The sequence below is a fragment of the Pristiophorus japonicus genome, chromosome 3 (genome assembly GCF_044704955.1).
Source record: "Pristiophorus japonicus isolate sPriJap1 chromosome 3, sPriJap1.hap1, whole genome shotgun sequence".
Taxonomy (NCBI): Eukaryota; Metazoa; Chordata; class Chondrichthyes; family Pristiophoridae; genus Pristiophorus; species Pristiophorus japonicus.
In genome coordinates, this window is record NC_091979.1 from 86743354 (window position 1) to 86763272 (window position 19919).

Consider the following 19919-nt stretch of genomic DNA (forward strand, 5'->3'; position numbering starts at 1 on the left):
GAAATAGAGCATAAAAGTAGGAAAGTCCTGCTCCAACTGTACAGGGTATTGGTAAGGCCACACCTGGAGTATTGTGTAGTTTTGGTCTCCTTATTTAAGGAGGGATATACTTGTATTGGAGACACTTCAGAGAAGGTTCACGAGGTTGATTCCTGAGATGAAGGGGTTGTCATATCAAGAAAGGTTGAGCAGGTTGGGCCTGTACTCATTGGAATTTAGAAGAATGAGAGGTGATCTTACAGAAACATATAAGATTCTGAGGGGGCTTGACATGGTAGATGCAGAGAGGATGTTTCCCCTCATGTGGGAATCTAGAACTATGGGGTGTTGTTTCAGAGTAAGGGGTTGCCCTTTTAAAACAGAAATGAGGAGGAATTTTTTCCCTCAGAGGGATGTGAATCTCTGGAATTCTCTAACCCAGAGAGCTATGGAGGCTGGGTCTTTGAATTTATTTAAGGTGGAGATAGACAGATTTTTGAATGATAAGGGAGTCAAGGGTTATGGGAAGCGGGCGGAGAAGTAGAGTTGAGGCCAGGATCAGATCAGCCATGATCTTATTGAAAGGCGGAGCAGGCTCGAGAGGCCACCTGGCCTACTCCTGCTCCTATTCCTTATGTTCTTATGCGTAAGCCTCCATTTTGTTTCTGAATCAGCCTCACCCCTCCTTTTACTAATTATATGCCCATAGAAGAGTTTTTGGATTCCCTTTTGTGTTAGATGCCCATCTTTTCTTATACTCTCTCTTTGCCCCTCTTAATTCCTTTGAAATTTCCCCTTTGAACTTTCCATATTCAGCCTGATTCTCACTTGTATTCTCAACCTGACATCTGTCATACGTGCATTTTTCTGCTTCATGTTACTCTCAATCTCTTTCATCATCCAGGGAGCTTTGACTTTGGTTGCCCTACCTTTCCCCCTCGACTGTACCCGAACCATCTCCTCTTTAAAGGCAGCTCATTGTTCGATTACAGTTTTGTCTGCCAATCTTTGATTCTAATATACCGGGCCAGATCCATTCTCAACCCACTGAAATTGGTCTTCCTCCAATTAAGTATTTTTACTCTAGATTGCTCCCACTCCTTTTCCATAGCTGATCTAAACCTTATGATACTATGATCACTGTAATAATTTCCTTCTCTTCCAATTAATTGCAAAGCAACTCATTTCTTGAATGCCTGATTTAAAAAGAAACTCAACACTAATTGCTGCTATCGACAATGTTTGAAGTTAAGAACATAAGAAATACGAGCAGGTGTAAGCCATTTGACCCCTCGAGCCTGTTCTGCCATTTAATAGGATCATGGCTGATTTGATCATGGACTCAGTTCCACTTTGCTCTCTCCCTGCCTCACTCCACCCCCTTCTTCCTCTTCTCTCACTCCCTCTTCCTCCCTGCCATCTCTCCAATTCCTCATTATTATCATCATGGGCAGTCCCTCAAAATTGAGGAAGACTTGCTTCCACTCTAAAAGTGAGTTCTCAGGTGACTGTAGCGTCCAATGTGGAAATTACAGTCTCTGTCAAAGGTTGGGCAAACAGTGGTTGAAGGAAAGGGTGGGTGGGGAGCCGGGTTTGCCACAAGCTCCTTCCGCTGTCTGCGCTTGATTTCCGCATGCCCTTGATGATGAGACTTGAGGTGCTCAGCGCCCTCCTGGATGCTCTTCCTCTACTTTGGCCGGTCTTGGGCCAGGGATTCTCAAGTACTAGTGGGGATGATGCACTTTATCAAGAAGGCTTTGAGGGTGTCCTTGAAACGTTTCCTCTGCCCACCTGGGGCTTGCTTGCCGTGTCAGAGCTCTGAGTAGAGTGCTTGCTTAGGGAATCTCGTTTTGGGCATGCGGACGATGTGGCCCGCCCAACAGAGCTGATCAAGTGTGTTCAGTTCTTCAATGTTGGGAATGTTGGTCTAGACGAGAACACTGATGTTGGTGCGTCTATCCTCCCAATGGATTTGCAGGATCTTGCGGAGGCAGCGCTGGCGGTACTTCTCCAGCGCTTGACTTAAATACGTGTAATGATTAATTTAATCATCTAGGCCTTGATTTACCATGAATGAGAATTAAGAATATTGTAAAGCGGTACATTAGCATTTTCAATCGCTAACTGTTCAACAATGTAATGTTCTATTTATGTCCAACCCAGCAATACTCAACAATTAGAGTGCTGGTGATCAGCACAGTTTGAACCTTCATTGGTGACTGCTGGGTTGAGTACTTAATCTCTGGTGGAGACTGCATGGCTAGGCAGGCTTCTCCGACCCAATGGTAACACTGACCAACTAATATAATATAATATTGCATACAATTCAAATTGCAAAAATAATCTGAAAAGAGTTTAACTGCTGCATTTTTTAAGTAACTCTAGCTGAGCAGATATCTTAATTGCTGCCTGGTCTTTGAAATTTCTCCCAGTGAAAAACTATTGTGCCTTTCCCTGAAAGCTCATTAACAAAGTATTAAAAGGCCTAACAGGCAAGAGCAGATTTTTCACAAAAATGTTGCCATCAATTTCACTTCCTTTGTGGATGTCAGAAAAAAAGGAATAGCACAGAAAAACAGATTTTCTAGTTTTCTGCCAGTTTAACGCCCATCTATTAATCAAGAGCAAAAGAATTCCCATTTCAGTTCTGGTTGCTGGCCTCATAATTTTTTCACACTTCTGTACATTTTCTAAGGGGGCGAAATTGCGTTCCTTTGCGCCTCCCGTTAGCACCCCCGACGGCTTTATGACCGGGTGCGGCGATGACATCGACTCCCGCCATATTCGCCGTGAGTTATGCGGTAGTGCTACGGCGTTGCGTCCTGATCTCCTTCGCCCGGAGATCATGACGGCATCACCGTGCGCATCGTCCCAGTAGCGTCCCGGACCCTAAATTGACTTCCGCCCCCTGCAGCAGGGTCGGGTGAAAACATGGGCAGTTGCAGGAGGCATGTATCGGGTGCCCGGTCACTTCAGGGGCGATGCTTAAAGGCGAGGTAGCCCGGGTAAGTAAAAAAAAGTACCTTTTTTGTTCGAGTTCCTGCCCGCAATCGATCAGCCCGGCACTCTGCTTGAGAGTCAGGCTGATTGCTCAGAATTACGGCTGTCGTGGTAGTCCAGGTAGGTACTTTTTATTTTGTAGGGCCTGCAGCGATGGCCCTTCCCTTTAAGGGAGGGAAGGAGCCTTTGAATGCGGCAGCACTGCATGGCTCAGTGTGCAGCGTTGTTGAAGTCACCGCCCCATCTGCTGCCATTTGTGCTCCTGGAGCGGAAACAGCGAATTTTGCTTTAAAGTTTGAAATCATTAGCGCCTGGCGGTAACTTTTCAAACTTTTAAAAATTAGTGCCCCAAACCTGGGGGATAGTGAATTTCTCCCCCTCAATCTCTATCCTTATTGTACATAATCTCTATTTAAAAAGAATGCTGTTAACAGATTAACCACTTTAACGGCTTAAACCCATGACTTTTCACAACTATGCTTTCGTGGATAACTACATTAAACTGCATTCCATGAATAACCACTGCAGCAGACACATCCTTAAAGGTCCTCTGCTCTTCAATGTGTTCTTTATGTGAACATCATACTCTGTAAGCATAATAGTGCAAATTGTTTAATTCATCGATTACTTTTGCTATATTAAACTAACAGCTCTTACCAAGGGCCTGGGTATAGGTTTCTGTGGTTTCTTGGAGCCAAGCTTTTTCATAGCATTGTAATATTTCTTTTGTTCTTCAGTCATGAAAATATCTTGACCTCCAAAGTAAAGTGACAAAAGCATACTGGTTATAACCAAATACATATAAATCTATTTGCCAATTTCACAACATCCAGTAAGACTTTTATGAAATACACCCCTTACTTTTATTTCAGTAAATGTGAGATCACATGAACTGTATTGTTAAACTACAGAACATACATCTAAATTATATATTTCACAAATATGTTTTAAAGTCTGTAAATGTAACGGTACTTTGGAAATTTCTTCGGAAACAATACTAGAAGTTTTGCTTTTGGCTTTTTCTAAATTACAGTTGAAATTAAGAAATGTTGTTTACTTTCCTCTTTATAATGTTGTACCAGCTTTAAACCTTACTGCCCAGCATGTTTTGCACTAATTAATTTATGTGTCTCAGATCTTCCAGCACCATTCCCGGTGATAATTAATCCAAATTTCACCTGGTCTTATTTGAGCCAGGCTGCATAAATTCAGCGAAGTGAACAGTTAAAATAAATTCTTCAGGGGATGAGGAATTAGTACTGCCATTAAGAGAAAACTTTTAAGACTAGCAATTATATGACTAATTTGTGCATTAATTTTAAATATGTCTTCTATTAATATTGAGATTTACATTTGAGTTTTTTAAGATAATTTATACATGTTTTTTCTTATTCTGCAATGTAACTGAATTTAATAATACTTAATCTTCCCTTATCACCATGTGGCTCAGTAAGTTGGATGATATGCTGTTTTATAAGAAACATTGTGACAAAACTGACAAAGCTGATTTTAATATACATCATCATCGGCAGTCCCTCGAAACGAGGATGACTTGCTTCCATACCAAAAAAAAGGAAGAGTTCACAGGTGTTTCGAATGAAGAACCCGAACTACATCCTCAAGGGTGGAAGATGCCTTTGCGTGGATGTTTTTAATGTGTGATGGCCGTTGTACACCAGCCACCACACGGGTTTGACAGAGCTAGGTCGTGGTCCAGTGGCAAGGATTACCCAAGACAACTGGAAACCTGCTCTGCTGCACGGACCTAGTGTGCACACATATCGCAGTGTGGGCTGGCCCGTGCTGCCCCTGGGCCCCTGGCCCCGAACTCACGCCTCCCCTGGGCCCGATCACATCCTTCCACAGTCTCTCACAGCTCCTTCGCCCCTCTCACTGCTCCTGCTGCATCTGCTCACGCTCCAATCACCGACCTGGACCTTGCTGACATCACTCTTCGCTGCCATTGCAATCCTGCACCAGCTCGCGCTGTACCTTGTAATGGCATGCCTCCACACTGCTCATGGGCCTCCGCACGCCGCTCCTTTTATGGCCCCGATCTGCCGCTGATGGTTTCTCGCAGGTCGGGCCTACACGCTCATATTTACCACAAAGTTGGCCAAAGCAGTGAGCAGGGATGGACATCAATGAAATGTACGTTTAGAACATGTCCGAGGGGGTCCACAACACACAGTAGGTGGGCAGCGGGCAGAACGATTGTACCGCCTGCCCAATGGCTCTAGCAAGAGGCCCGGACCATTTCCATAGTTGCTCCTCATTTTAATGGAATAAGCAAATTGTCAGCATCCAATGAGCACAGATGGGCAGCTTGCTGCGGCAGTGCTGGGCCTGGAGGGAGGTGGGGAGAACCTGGTTGCCGTTTACACTGTACATTAATGATTTAGACAAGGGGACTAAATGTAGTATCTCCAAATTTGCGGATGACACTAAGTTGGGTGGCAGTGTGAGCTGCGAGGAGGATGCTCTGAGGCTGCAGAGTGACTTGGATAGGTTAGGTGAGTGGGCAAATGCATGGCAGATGAAGTATAATGTGGATAAATGTAAGGTTATCCACTATGGTTGTAAAAACAGAGAGACAGACTATTATCTGAATGGTAACAGATTAAGAAAAGGGGAGGTGCAATGAGACCTGGGTGTCATAGTATATCAGTCATTGAAGGTTGGCATGCAGGTACAGCAGACGGTTAAGAAGGCAATTGGCATGTTGGCCTTCATAGCGAGGGGATTTGAGTACAGGGGCAGGGAGGTGTTACTACAGGGCCTTGGTGAGGCCACACCTGGAGTATTGTGTACAGTTTTGGTCTCCTAACTTGAGGAAGGACATTCTTGCTATTGAGGGAGTGCAGCGAAGGTTCACCAGACTGATTCCCGGGATGGCGGGACTGACATATGAAGAAAGACTGGATCAACTGGGCTTGTATTCACTGGAGTTCAGAAGAATGAGAGGGGATCTCATAGAAACGTTTAAAATTCTGACTGGTTAGACAGGTTAGATGCAGGAAGAATGTTCCCAATGTTGGGGAAGTCCAGAGCCAGGGGTCACAGTCTAAGGATAAGGGGTAAGCCATTTAGGTCCGAGATGAGGAGAAACTTCTTCACCCAGAGAGTGGTGAACCTGTGGAATTCTCTACCAGAGAAAGTTGTTGAGGCCAATTCACTGAATATATTCAAAAAGGAGTTAGATGTAGTCCTTACTACTAGGGGATCAAGGGGTATGGCGAGAAAGCAGGAATGGGGTACTGAAGTTGCATGTTCAGCCATGAACTCATTGAATGGCGGTGCATGCTCGAAGGGCCGAATGGCCTACTCCTGCACCTATTTTCTATGTTCCTATGTTTGCCGAGCCGGACCAGAAGTCAAAACTTAAATGGGAAGGGGCGCATTCCTAGTGACGGACCACTGAACAGCTTGCAATCAGTAGGATGATGTTTGTGGATTACTGGTCTTTTGAGTGTTTGGGAGCAGTTTCCATTTATTAGCCCACTCTACCTCCAATACCACTGGGCGGAACATCTACAGGACATGTTCTGCCCACTGGTACATGAACATTATGTCAGGGTCCTAGAACCAATGTAGTACTCCAATTTAAATAAGCCGGTTTTTATTTGGAGTTCTGGTCCTGCATTTTGAGGTCTGCTTGATAATTGAATTGGATGGCGGGAGATAATTAAATAAAACTTCTGGTAGCTGCCCCGTTTTCAGGCTTAATGGGACAGAATACAAATGAAAATCACCCTGGTTATATTTTTGTTTGGTGGATGCCCCTTTGAAACTCATCATTGCACGGATAGTTTGACAGCTAGCTTGGGCCAGGGTTTTACACCAGGCTTGTCTCAATACAATGATGTGAGTTTGTTGTCAACTCCCTTTAGCAAAGTAACACATTTTCAGATATATAAAGATTTAGTAATTGGTTCAGTTTGTATCTGACTGCAGTTCCCTTTTGAATTTGAGAGGTTAGATATTGAAAATCCAGAATCTCAATAATTCTTTTCTGGCATATAAGAGACAATTCTCTTTGAATCAGGGCAGGAGGAAAGTACTAATTCTTTTTCCTTTTTAAAAAAAAGTGACACAGTATTTTGCATTCGACAGTATGCGACGTCCGAAGTGTGACTGACATCTGAGATACAAAGAAAATGCACAAGTACTAAAGTTTTTTTAATTTGATATAGATTGATGGATAAAGCAGTGCTACTTCCCAGAAATTCATTACGGTCCAATTCCAGTAATTCTACAATGTTTATACTTTTGTTGAGGAGGTCATCATGTACTCTAGACCTATCTGTCTTGCTGATTGCCACTTTTGTTGACTAAGTATCAAGTCTACTAAGGGCCCAAGCTCTCTTTCATTTCACCCGTAGCTATTTGGTTACCATTTGTTGAGTACATATGACGACCACTGTTTCTTAATATGTGCAATAATTTATACACAAATTTAATTTGCTACTGTTCTGTCCACCTGCGTATTTTATATAAATAAATCTCTATGTCCCTTAGATTCCAGTTTTGTATCACCTGCAAATTTGCACTGAGCTTCTGAATCCCAAATTTTAATGTATATTAGGAACAATAAGTTTTCCAAAACAGATCTCTGGGGCATTCCCCTCAGTGCTACCCCATCCACTCGGACATCATTCACCCAACACATACTTGCTGCTTCAGCCAGTTTTTAAATTCATTCCCAGGTTTTATCTTGAATCCCATTTTCAGGATTTATCTTGAATCCCTTTTTCAGGTTTTGTCTTTACTCCCCTACATCAATTGCTCTCACTGCTGTGGTCATTTAAACATTTAGGGGTCAAAATTCAGTGGTGGATGCCGCCTGTTATCCTGCGTGAAAGGCGGCAAAGGCCTAACTTCGACGGTAAGCGGGGTCAACGCCTCGTCCTAAATTCAGTCGGCTCTTTGGCAGAGGCGCCAAAAGGAAACGCTGCGCTGGCTAACGCCACCGGCGTGGTGACGTCATCCAGCGTTCAATGCCTCTTTGACGTCTCTGTCGCGACATTTGCTTTGCCGAACAGCCAGGAAAAAGTGGTCGTCAAGAGTGGATCTCGGGCGGAATTGCCTAGAAAGGAAGGTAAGCTTTTCTCTTTATTTATTTCTGCATGTTTTTATTAGTTTTAAGAATGGGGAAGTGTGTTTGTGGATCGGAGAAGGTTTAGTTCTTTTTTTTCTTCCTGTTTTTTTTCTAGCATGGTCGCAACCTCCCATCAGGAAATTCAGTTGGCCTCCTGAGCTGCTGCCCAAGGATGGGTGTGCAGCGCCACTTTTTAGCGCTATTCTCTCATTTTTGGGCGTGAAAACTGAATTTAGGACTTTGAGGCTGCGCCGAACATCCGACACGAAAATCAGCACCCAGGCGGTGATAGGCGAACAGGATGGATAAAGGGGAACCAGTGAATGTGGTGTATTTGGACTTCCAGAAGGCATTTGACAAGGTGCCACATAAAAGGTTACTGCACAAGATAAAAGTTCACGGGGTTGGGTGTAATATATTAGCATGGATAGAGGATTGGCCAATTAACAGAAACAGAGAGTCGGCATAAATGGTTCATTTTCTGGTTGGCAACCAGCAACCAGTAACCAGTGGGGTGCCGCAGGGATCAGGGCTGGGACCCCAACTATTTACAATCTATATTAACGACTTGGAAGAAGGGACTGAGTGTAACGTAGCCAAGTTTGCTGACGATACAAAGAGGGGAGGAAAAGCAATGTGTGAAGAGGACACAAAAAATCTGCAAAAGGACATAGACAGACTACTGAGTGGGTAAAAATTTGGCAGATGGAGTATAATGTTGGAAAATGTGAGGACATGCACTTTGGCAGAAAAAAAATCAAAGAGCAGGTTATTATTTAAATGGAGAAAGATTGCAAAGTGCTGCAGTACAGCGGGACCTGGGAAGACTTGTGCATGAAACACAAAAGGATAGTATGCAGGTACAGCAAGTGATCAGGAAGGCCAATGGTATCTTTGCCTTTATTGTGAAGGGGATGGAGTATAAAAGCAGGGAAGTCTTGCTACAGCTATACAGGGTATTAGTGAGGCCACACCTGGAATACTGCGTGCAGTTTTGGTTTTCATAATTTACGAAAGGATATACTTGCTTTGGAGGCAGTTCAGAGAAGGTTCACTAGGTTGATTCCGGGGATGAGGAGGTTGACTTATGAGGAAAGGTTGAGTAGGTTGGACCTCTACTCATTGGAATTCAGAAGAATGAGGTGTGATCTTATCAAAACATATAAGATTATGAGGGGGCTTAACAAGGTGAATGCAGAGAGGATGTTTCCTCTGATGGGGAGACTACAGCTACAGGGCATGATCTTAGGATAAAAGACCGCCCATTTAAAACAGAGATGAGGAGAAATTTCTTCTCAGAGGGTTGTTAATCTGTGGAATTCACTGCCTCAGCGAGCTGTGGAAGCTGAGACATTGAATAAATTTAAGACAGAAATAGAGAGTTTCTTAAATGATAAGGGGATAAGAGGTGATGGGGAGTGGGCGGGGAAGTGGAGCTGAGTCCATGATTAGATCAGCCATGATCTTATTGAATGGTGGAGAAGGCTCGAGGGGCCGTATGGCCTACTCCTGCACCAATTTGTTGTGTTCTAATGTCTCAAAAACGGCCATAACAAATTTCGACCCCTTAATGCTTCGACTAAGTAGTGTCCAGCATTGATAAGACATGAGCAGTTTGGGAGTGTGTCTGGGCCATTCTTGGTCTACGATGCAAATTCCATCTGCTGAGAGATGGCATTGGTTGCAAGACTTCAAAGAGGTTAAGGCAAAAAGTAATCAATCCCAATTACCTTCTGAATTCTGTCCTATCATTCCCTGCAGCTAATGAAGCTTCTTTTTAACTTTAACCGTTGGCCTGATATGGACATGGGCTCCCCCTTTGCAGAAGCAGGGGGCTGCTCTGATTTTCCGGCGGCACCACAAGACGGGAACTTCAGTTGCAATTCGACAAGCATGGGCCACCTGCCTTCAGTATGTAAATCAGTCCCCTGTCTCCATGATGACCTCCTCAAAAGGGTCAGCAGAACTTTGGATCTTGTGTATTAAGAAATGTTCTCTGATTCTGTACATGCCTATAATTTGAGTTTTATAACATTACTCAGTAAAATTACAAAAATAGATCAGTTTTTCAGCTGGAATAGAAAGAAAAGAGATACATACAGAAGACCCTTGTTATAATGCAGTATTTGGGAGCCAATCAAAAAACATGCTCTTGCGAGGGAAGTGGGGCTCATTCAGTATACCATAATTTTCAATGTAATGGATCTGGCAGCTTCATAGTGTTTGAGTCATTCGTGGTTGCTACCCTCGTCAATAGCTCTTCTCCCTGCTGTTACTGCCCTTAATTCTGTAATCATTCACTGTCGTTCGGCCACAAAGAACACAGAATTGGAAAGACAGGAGAAAAAACTAAATAAAACATGAAAACAGAAGAGAGAAGAGTAGATCAGGTAAACAGAACAGGGAAAAGTTAACAGAGAATAAGGTACACAGAACAAAGAATTGCGTTTAAGAACAGAGAATCAGAATCAGAGAGCAGGAAACTATAGACCAGTTAGCCTAACATCTGTCGTTGGGAAAATGCTGGAGTCCATTATTAAGGAAGCAGTAGCGGGACATTTGCAAAAGCCTAATTCAATTAAGCAGAGTTGGCATGGTTTTATGAAAGGGAAATCATGTTTGACAAATTTGCTCGAGTTCTTTGAGGATGTAACGAGCAAAGTGGTTCAGGGGGAACCAGTGGATGTGGTGTATTTGGATTTCCAGAAGCCATTCGATGAGGTGCCACATAAAAGGTTACTGCACAAGATAAAAGTTCACGGGGTTGGGGGTAATATATTAGCATGGTTAGAGGATTAGTTAACCAACAGAAAACAGAGAGTCGGGATAAATGGGTAATTTTCCGGTTGGCAAACAGTAACTAGTGGGGTGCCGCAGGGATCGGTGCTAGGGCCTCAACTATTTACAATCTATATTAATGACTTGGATGAAGGGACCGAGTGTAATGTTGCCAAGTTTGCTGATGATACAAAAATGGGTGGGAAAGCAAATTGTGAGGAGGACTCAAAAAATGCGTGTGGGCAAACATTTGGCAGATGGAGTATAATGTGAGAAAATGTGAGGTTATCCACTTTGGCAGAAAAAATAGAAAAACAAATTATAATTTAAATGGAGAAAAATTGCAAAATGCTGCAGTACAGAGGGACCTGGGAGTCCTTGTGCATAAAACACAAAAAGTGAGTATGCAGGTACAGCAAGTAATTCGGAAGTCAAATGGAATGTTGGCCTTTATTGCAAGGGGGATAGAGTATAAAAGCAGAAGTCCTGCTACAACTGTACAGGGTATTGGTGAGGCCACAGCTGCAGTACTGCATACAGTTTTGGTCTCCATATTTAAGGAAGGATATACTTGCATTGGAGGCTGTTCTGAGAAGGTTCACTCGGTTGATTTCGGAGATGAGGGGGTTGACTTATGAAGATAGATTGAGTAGGTTCGGCCTCTACACATTGGAGTTCAGAAGAATAAGAGGTGATCTTATCGAAACATGTAAGATAATGAGGGGGCTAGACAAGATGGATGCAGAGAGGATATTTTCACTCATACGGGAAACTAAAACTAGGGGACATAGTCTCAGAATAAGGGGCCACCCAATTAAAACTGAGATGAATGGGTATTTCTTCTCTCCGAGGGTTGTAAATCTATGGAATTCTCCACCCTAGCGAGCTGTGGAGGCTGGGTCATTGAATATATTTAAGGCAGAGATAGAGTTTTGAGCAATAAGGCAATAAGGGGATACGGGGTTATGGGGAGCGGGCAGGGAATTGGAGCTGAGTCCATGGTCAGATCAGCCATGATCTTATTGAATGGTGGAGCAAGCTCGAGGAGCCAGGTGGCCTACTCCTACTCCTATTTCTTCTGTTCTTATAAACAGAATGGAGAAAAAAACATTGGTCAAACACTGAATGAAGACTCAGTTCATAGAAAATTAGAAAACAACAAGGAATTAAAACCTCCAAATAGAGAATTGGATCCAAACGTTGAGAATCAGATTCACAGAATGCAGAAGAACACAGAACTGATACACAAGATATAACATTAGTTAGAAAAAAGAATGTGGCAACAGAAAAGAAGGAACATGAGAGATTCAAATATACAAAGTAATGCATTAAATATACAGAACACAGGATCATATATAGAGCAGAGACTCTCAAAGGGGCCAAATTTCGGCCTAAGTTACTCCTGTTTTTTTGGAGCAACTGGTTTAGAATGTAATATCTTAGGAATTGCAATTCTCGGGATTTAGTTTGCTCCAGTTCTAGTCAGTTAGAACAGTTTCAGTTTGGAACAGATTTTGTTTTTCAAAAGGGGGCGTGTCCGGCCACTTACGCCCGTTTTGAAAGTTTAGGCAGTGAAAACATACTCCAAACTAATTTAGAATGGAATAAGTGTAGATTTTTGTACGCTCAGAAAAACCTTGCTTACACTTAGAAAATCAGGCATAGGTTACAAATCAGGCGTAGGGAATGGGGGAGGGGGGGTTTAAAGGGAAGTTTACAAACATTAAACACTTCAGTTTTACAAATAAAGAGCCATCATCAATAATAAATGATAAAAACATCAATAAATCAATCAAAAAATTTAATAAAACATTAAAAAAATTTAAAAAATCAATGAATAAAACATTTTCTACTTACCGACTGCAGCACCGGGAGCCCTCCAACAGTGTGCTGGGACCACCCCCGCCCCCCCGCCCCCCGAGTCTGTCTCTATCTCTCTGTCTGTGTGTGTCTCTCTCACTCTCTGTCTGTCAGTGTCTGTGTTTCTGACAGTAAGGGGAGGGGTGGAGAGGGAAGAAAGAGGGAGGGAGGGAGAGGGGGAGGAGGGAAGGAGAGGGAGGGGGAGGAGAGAGGGAGGGGGTGGAGAGGGAGGAAAGAGGGAGGGAGGGAGAGGGGGAGGAGGGAAGGAGAGGGAGGGGGAGAAGAGAGGGAGGGGGAGGAGGGAGGGAGAGTGAGAAGGGGAGGGAGGGAGGGGGGGAGAATGGGGGGAGAGAGGGAGGGGGAGAAGGGGGGGAGAGAGGGAGGGAGGGGGGGAGGTAGGCAGGGAGGGAGAATGGGGGAGGGAGGGAAAAGGGGGGAGGGAGAAGGGGGGAGAAGGGAGGGAGAGAGGGAGGGGGAGAGGAGAGAGGAGAGGAGAGGGACGCTGAACGGGCCCTGCCCGGCCGGGCCCAAGACTTCGGGCGGGGCCCACCCCCAGCACCGGAGTTAAAGTTAGGTGGCTGGGGGTCGAGTCGGGTCCTGGGGGGTGGGTTGGGTCCTGGGCTGGGAGGGGGGGGGGGGGGTCAGGTTGAGTCCGGGACGGGGGAGCTCGGGTTGAGTCCGGGGCGGGGGAGGGCGGGTCGAGTCCGGGGAGCGCGGGTCGAGTCCGGGGCGGGGGAGCGGGAGTCAAGTCGGGTCCAGGGGAAGGGGCGCGGGGGTCAGGTCCGGGGGGGGGGGGGGGGGGGGGAGGGAGCAGGGGTCGGGTCCAGGGGGGGTGGGGGGGGAGTCGGGTCGGGAGCTGGGTGGGGGGGGGGGGGTGGGTTGAGAGCCAGCTGAAGGGAGGAAGTGGGAGGTGCAGCCTGATTCATGCCGCCCCAGTGAGCCCATTTGGCCAGGGCTAGGGGCGGTGTGCTTCGGGCCCCTCCCACAGTTTTGGGTGCCTGGAGCTACTGCACATGCGCGCCCACTGTCGTGCGCCTGTGCACAGGTCCCGACACTGATTTCAGCGCAGGGACCTGGCTCTGCCCCCCACAGCTCATGCTGCGCCACGCCCAGCTCCATGGGACCTGCAGGGAGCCGGAGAATCAGTTAGTATTTTTTAGGTGCACTTTCGAGCGCGAAAAACGGGTGTCCAGGTCCAGGCTGTGCCATTCTAGGCGCGGCCCCAAACTTGGGCCCATAAAGAGCATAGAATCAAAAGTACAGAAAAAAACGATAAAGGATATTAATGAAAAGTAGCTACATGTAATGAATAAGAATAAGAAAAATATACTCTGCAATTAATACACAGAAGGGGAACACAAGCTATAACAAAAGTTACTGCAAAAGTAACAGATGGAAAAGAATATCTTTAAAAAGACAATAAATTGAGAAATACAGAAAATATAGTTTTTAAAATGTGACTGTTAGCATAATTGCAGATTAAAAGTGCTCGTCAGGTTTCCGCTATTAATGGTTAATTAATTTGTATTGCATAAAACTACTAGAAGGAAACACAGGAGTCTCTGGACATATGTGATTGGATGTGTTAGACAGAAATATGGTGTAATAATGCAGTTTTTGAAATAACAGAACTATGCCCAGTGTTTTGGTCCCTTGGAAAATAACATATGACCTTGAGGGCAATTTGCAAAAAACTAGCACTACTGGCATTTTATAAATACATTTTAAGGCATTATACTGCTCTATGAGCATCTTAGTTGTGTTTATTTTCTAATAGGGCAAAATACTTATCTTTTTCTTCTGTTGATTGAAGTTGTCAATAATGACACCAATGAACAGATTTAAGGTGAAGAAAGATCCAAAGATGATGAAAATGACAAAGTAAAAATACATGTACAGATTGCATTCATAGTCAGGCTGCTGCTTGACCTAAAGAAAGACATAATTTAGGGCAAAGAACTTAAAAATACTGAAAATAAATGTTCACATTTTGTTCTGTATTTATTTGATCTTCATGTTTTTAAGCACTGTACATAACATTAAATAGACAAAATAGTCTACACCAGCTAAATTAAGAACCCTTAGAATCATAGAATCATATTCTAAACGTCAGTGTAAATAAAATGAAAGTAGCGTTTCTTGGCAATATAGCGTTTTTAAAAATTGTTCTCACGACCATCTCTCTGTCCAAAAGAACACATTCCCCTTAATTTCATGTGCCATTCATTAACTTTGTCATAAGGGCATTGTGTGGAACTTTATAAAATGTTCATTTTTATAACCTGTATAAACCACATCCACTACAAATCCTTTATCTATCCTCTGTTATTTCTTCAAAGAATTCTATAAGGTTGGTCAAGCACAACCTGCCTTTTAGAAATCCATGCCGGTTATGATAGTTTCTGGCCCTGATTAGTAATTTCATGCCACATTGTCGACTTTGGTAGTTTACCAACCACTGTCTTTTTTGAAGAACAGAGTAATATTTGCCACCTTCCACTCCTCTGCCACAATTCTCCTTTTCACAGAACTTTGGAAATGATGATCTAGTTCTATTTCCAGATCAGTTACCTATCTCCTCCTTGGTAAAAACTGAGGCAAAAAAACATATTTATCATTTTTGCAGTATCATTTGTCATGCCCTCACCCGAGCTTACTCTGGCAAGAGGTTTCAATCAGATAAGGTTTGAAATTTGGCAAATTTGTTTGGATTTTTAATAGCAACTCCAGTCCTTGTAATGTCAAATGTGATCACTGGTACTTAAAAGCTTCAGCCACCTGTGTGTTGAAGATTTGATTGTCTCTGTTACAAACAATAATTTGGATGGGCAATAAATGCTGGCCTTGCCAGCGACGCCCATACCCCAGAACATATTTTTAAAACTTGCATTTATATAACATAATCAGACAAAAACAAATTAACACTGTCAAAGAAGACATTAGGACAGGTGGCCAAAAGCTTGGCCAAATTATTAGGTTTTAAGGAACGTCGTAAAGGAGAAGAAAGAGAGGTGGAGAGGTTTAGGGAACAACTTCAAGAGCTTAGGTCCTATACAGCTGAAGGTACGGCTGCCAATGGTGGGGCAAAGGAAGTTGGGGATACTCAAGCGGCCAGAATTGGCGAAACACTGAGTTCTCAGAGGGCTGTAGGACAGAAGGAGGTTACAGAAATATGGAGGGCGAAGCTATGGAGGTAGACTGGGAGCAACTAATCCAAGATGTTGTCTCCTCTGGCTGTTTTAGAAATGGAATCATAAAATAGTCTTCCATTAACTCTAGAAATCCTTTTCCTATGTTACCAGTAGAGACATCATTGTCACAGCCAGTTTCTGGTAAGTTAAAATTTCCAATAACTACAGTCCCTGGCTATTTACCTTTCTTATCTCATCCCAGAGTTCCTGATCAAGGCTGTCACCCTACTCCTGGGGTTCTATAGCATAATAGTTTATCTCTGTTACTGTCTATAAATTCGATCCAAAGTGATTCTGTGTCTGCACTTTCCTTTTTTATATCCTCTCTCATTTGTGCCTAAATACTGGAGTTTGTTTATACTGCCATGCCACATCCTTTTCTCCCAATAGGCATTAGAGCAATTGACAAAAGGGTTGTAGAGTGTTTGATGGTGCGTGTAAAAGAAGTTATGAGATGCAAGTGTGAAGAGGATAGAGTGGTGATGAAGGAGAAAATGGTGTGGGTAAAGGTATGGAGTAAAGTGAAATAAACACGCTGGGGGTCATAGGCTAGACAATTAGTGGGTGAGATGAGGCAGTTTTGGGAGGGTGGTGTCAGAATGTGGGAGAAAAGGGTGTGGATTTGTGGGATTCAGCAATACTGGAGGTTGTTTTGTCACACTGTAGTACTGGGAATGAGTTGTGGAATGTAGTCATACTGAAGACCTGAGGTGTGGAGCCCCAAAGGATAAAAGTGGGTTGGGAGTACCTATGTGTGTGCCTGGTGGGCAGGGAGGTCATAGAATTGTGCAGCAATGGCAAGGAGTATTGGGGTGAGGTAATAAGGAAAACCAGAGATTGGGAATAGCATGTCTGGATTTGGGACCATGGGTTAAGGCAGCGTCTTGGAATGTGTCAGGATGTGAATGGAAACTCAGATTTAAAGTTTCCAAATGTTGAATACAAAATGTACAGGGGAAAACTGAAAAAGGAAATAAGAGGGACAAAGAGAGTTTATAAGACTAGATAGTGGGTAAACTTATAAATAGCATAAGCGTAGTCAAAGGAAGGGTGGGGCCAATTAGGGATCGAAAAGGAGATCTTCTTGTGGAGGCAGAGGACATGGCTGAAGTACTAAATGAGTACTTTGCATCTGTCTTCACTAAAGAAGAGGATTCTGCCAATGTCACAGTAAAGGTGGAGCAGCAGAAAAATTCAATAGGATAAAAATAAAGAGAAGGTACTTAAAAGATTGGAAGTGCTCAAAATAGAAAAATCACGCGGATGGGATGCATCCTAGGTTGCTGAGGAAAGTAAAGATGGAAATTATGGAGGCTCTGGCCACATTTTTCCAATTCTCCTCAGATATATTTTTTTCTCACTTAGCATTTTTAACCTGTAACTCAATGAAAGCCTTCTCCATGTTAATTTATACTCTGTTGAGTTTCTTTCAATATATTCATATTCTCAATTCTCTTTCAATGAGATCACCTCTCATTCTTCTAAACTCCAGAAAGTATCTGCCCATTCTACTCAATCTTTCCTGATAGGACATCCCTCTCATCTCAGAAATCAATCCAGTGAACCTTTGTTACATTGCCTCTAAGGCAAGTATATTCTCGTTTCGGTAAAGAGACCAAAACTGTACACAGCACTCCAGGTGTGGTCTCTCCAAAGCCCTGTATAATTGCAGCAAGACTTCCTTACTCTTATACTATAAGCCCCTTGCAATAAAGGCTGACATGCCATTTGCCTTCCTAATTGCTTGTTGTACTTGCATGACATGACCGGCGTCGTAACATTTCAAATTCTTCCACGATGCTGAATTTGATCACTTACAGAAATTTGTTTGAGTTATGGACCAACTCAGCTGTTGTACTCCTTTTTTTGTGCTATTTAGTTAGAAGATGACATTAATAATTTAAACTACCTAAAAAGGTCTCAGATTTTAAAAATGGGGGATGGGAGGGGGGAAGAGCTGAAATTGGACATCATTTCGCCCATTTCTCAAGGTGACACGAGGGCAAAAATATCCAAATTCCAGGGATATGTCCTGCACTCCGAGGGCGCTTTAAATATGCATTTGTATATTGGTCACAAATTGAGTGGACCAGGCATTAGGCATTCATGGCTCAGTTTTACCAGTTCCTTCTGTGTCCTTAAAGGGACTGCTGGCGGCCACTGACATACATGTAAGTTGTTTCTTTTTAATTTACCCACAGCACTGCTGTAGGCTGCTGCTAGCCCGCATTCGTCCCCTCCTATTTGCGTCCCCCACCCCACTCCCATGAGGGCCTGACTAGTTTGGGCCTGAAAACGGGCCTAAACTAATTTCTCTTCAACTCTCACTTTAATCAATGGCATGTGCAGGAAGTTCAATGATCTGCACAATGCACACAATGTACACTGAACCTATATACAATGGTGAAGAAGTTTTTTGATGGGTTTTAGTGAAGAATAAAATTAACAAGAGCAGAGATTTTATTTTACTTTAATCAATTATTAAAACTCATGAATTTAAATATCTTAGTGGCAGTGAGAAAACTGGTGTAAATCCAGGAAATTCACATCACTATGCTATGATAATCCATTTTGTATAATTTTGCTGAGGGTATTAGTGAAGCCATGCAAAAGTTCACAGCGTGAATAATGGCATAACTCACTTGCGCCATCATTTCCTGTGACTTTTACAATGTAAACTGAACCCAATCCCGTAGATGCACCACTCTCCAGGGAATTCTCGATAAAAGCTCTTCCTATGGGAAGCAAACCATTGAAGTAGGGCAATCATATATTCACCTCTAGATCTTGAAGACCATGACGACATGGAGAGAGGGGTGCTGTAGGGGAATTCTACCAATCGATATTCATGGATGCTGAACCCATCAGAATTCCTGAGGTCAGTTGCTTTGCCTAATGCTGGGTAGGACAACGTTATATGTCCTGCCAGGTCAGATATGCTGGGAGGGGAGGACACTTCAAAATTTGGAAAGGAAATGGAACAACAGCACGGGCATCATGATTTAAAGGGTGTATTCCGTTTAAAGGGGTGAAGAGACTCTGATAAGGGGTCACACAATGGCAGCTGCAAGAGGAAGAAATAAGGTAAGCACAATTTATTTCTGAGATTCATGTTGAAGTTCTACTGCTAGAAATAAAATAGAGATGCCATTGTTCGAATAACTGGGAGGAAGCTATCAAATGCAGCAGCATGGGTGACGTGGAAGGAGGTGGCAATGGCAGTAAGCGCCACCTTGATAATCCCAAAAACCTCCCTCAGTGTCATAAGAAGTTAAATAATCTCACATAATCAGCAACGGTAAGTGAGTTGCCAGCTGAATAACAGGAAAGTATACTGAAACACAACGGGACATGGGTATTTCCTATTTCAGTATTCATGCAATGCTCTTACTCAAATTACATAGCAGCTTGTTCTTTTCCTCAAAAACACTGTAACCTGACATTACTCATATTAACTATCTCAGACATGTAATGCATACTAGCAAATTGAACTCTCATGTCCTAAGTCCTTTTTCCCTTCCACCAACTATTATTGCTATCATTTCATGAACCCTGATAGATTGTGACTGGAGGATCTGAAAATCGCTAGAGCCAATTAACACAATGACAGGGAATGGCAGGACATTGGAGGAGAAAGCACATACACCCATACATTAACTCATCAGGAAGAAGAGGCACTATCATTCATTGGAAATATCTGTTGGCCTGGCAATTGGGATGGCGATGTCAGTGCCAATATGCCTGCACTTCATAATCACATACACGTTCTTAAAGAATGTTTTTGCGAATTCTTCACTTTCTCTACCAGGTACCAGTTTCTTCATAAGAGATCCGCAAGTAGCATGCAAGTAGTGACCTGGACAAGAATTAGGCTCTGCATTCCACAATCAAGCTGAAAACAGATTTGTTTCTTGGCAGTAACTATAGACTGATTTACTCCTGTCCCTCTCCATTATTTTGGGGATTATCTTTGAGAGAAACAACAGATAGGAGGAAGCCAACTTTACAAGGTT

At 43.3% G+C, this 19919-nt stretch overlaps 1 protein-coding gene across 11 annotated transcripts in view; it reads right to left on the reverse strand.

The window, feature by feature from the left end:
* scn1laa (sodium channel, voltage-gated, type I-like, alpha) overlaps nt 1-19919 on the reverse strand; it is a 229341-nt gene that overhangs the window by 29278 nt on the left and 180144 nt on the right. For all 11 annotated transcript variants that reach the window (XM_070875524.1, XM_070875520.1, XM_070875525.1 and 8 more), the window contains 2 exons: nt 14507-14644; nt 3637-3741 (listed from right to left, as the gene is read on the reverse strand). In XM_070875524.1, the coding sequence (XP_070731625.1) occupies nt 3637-3741; nt 14507-14644 (243 nt within the window). The remainder of the gene's footprint in view (nt 1-3636; nt 3742-14506; nt 14645-19919) is intronic.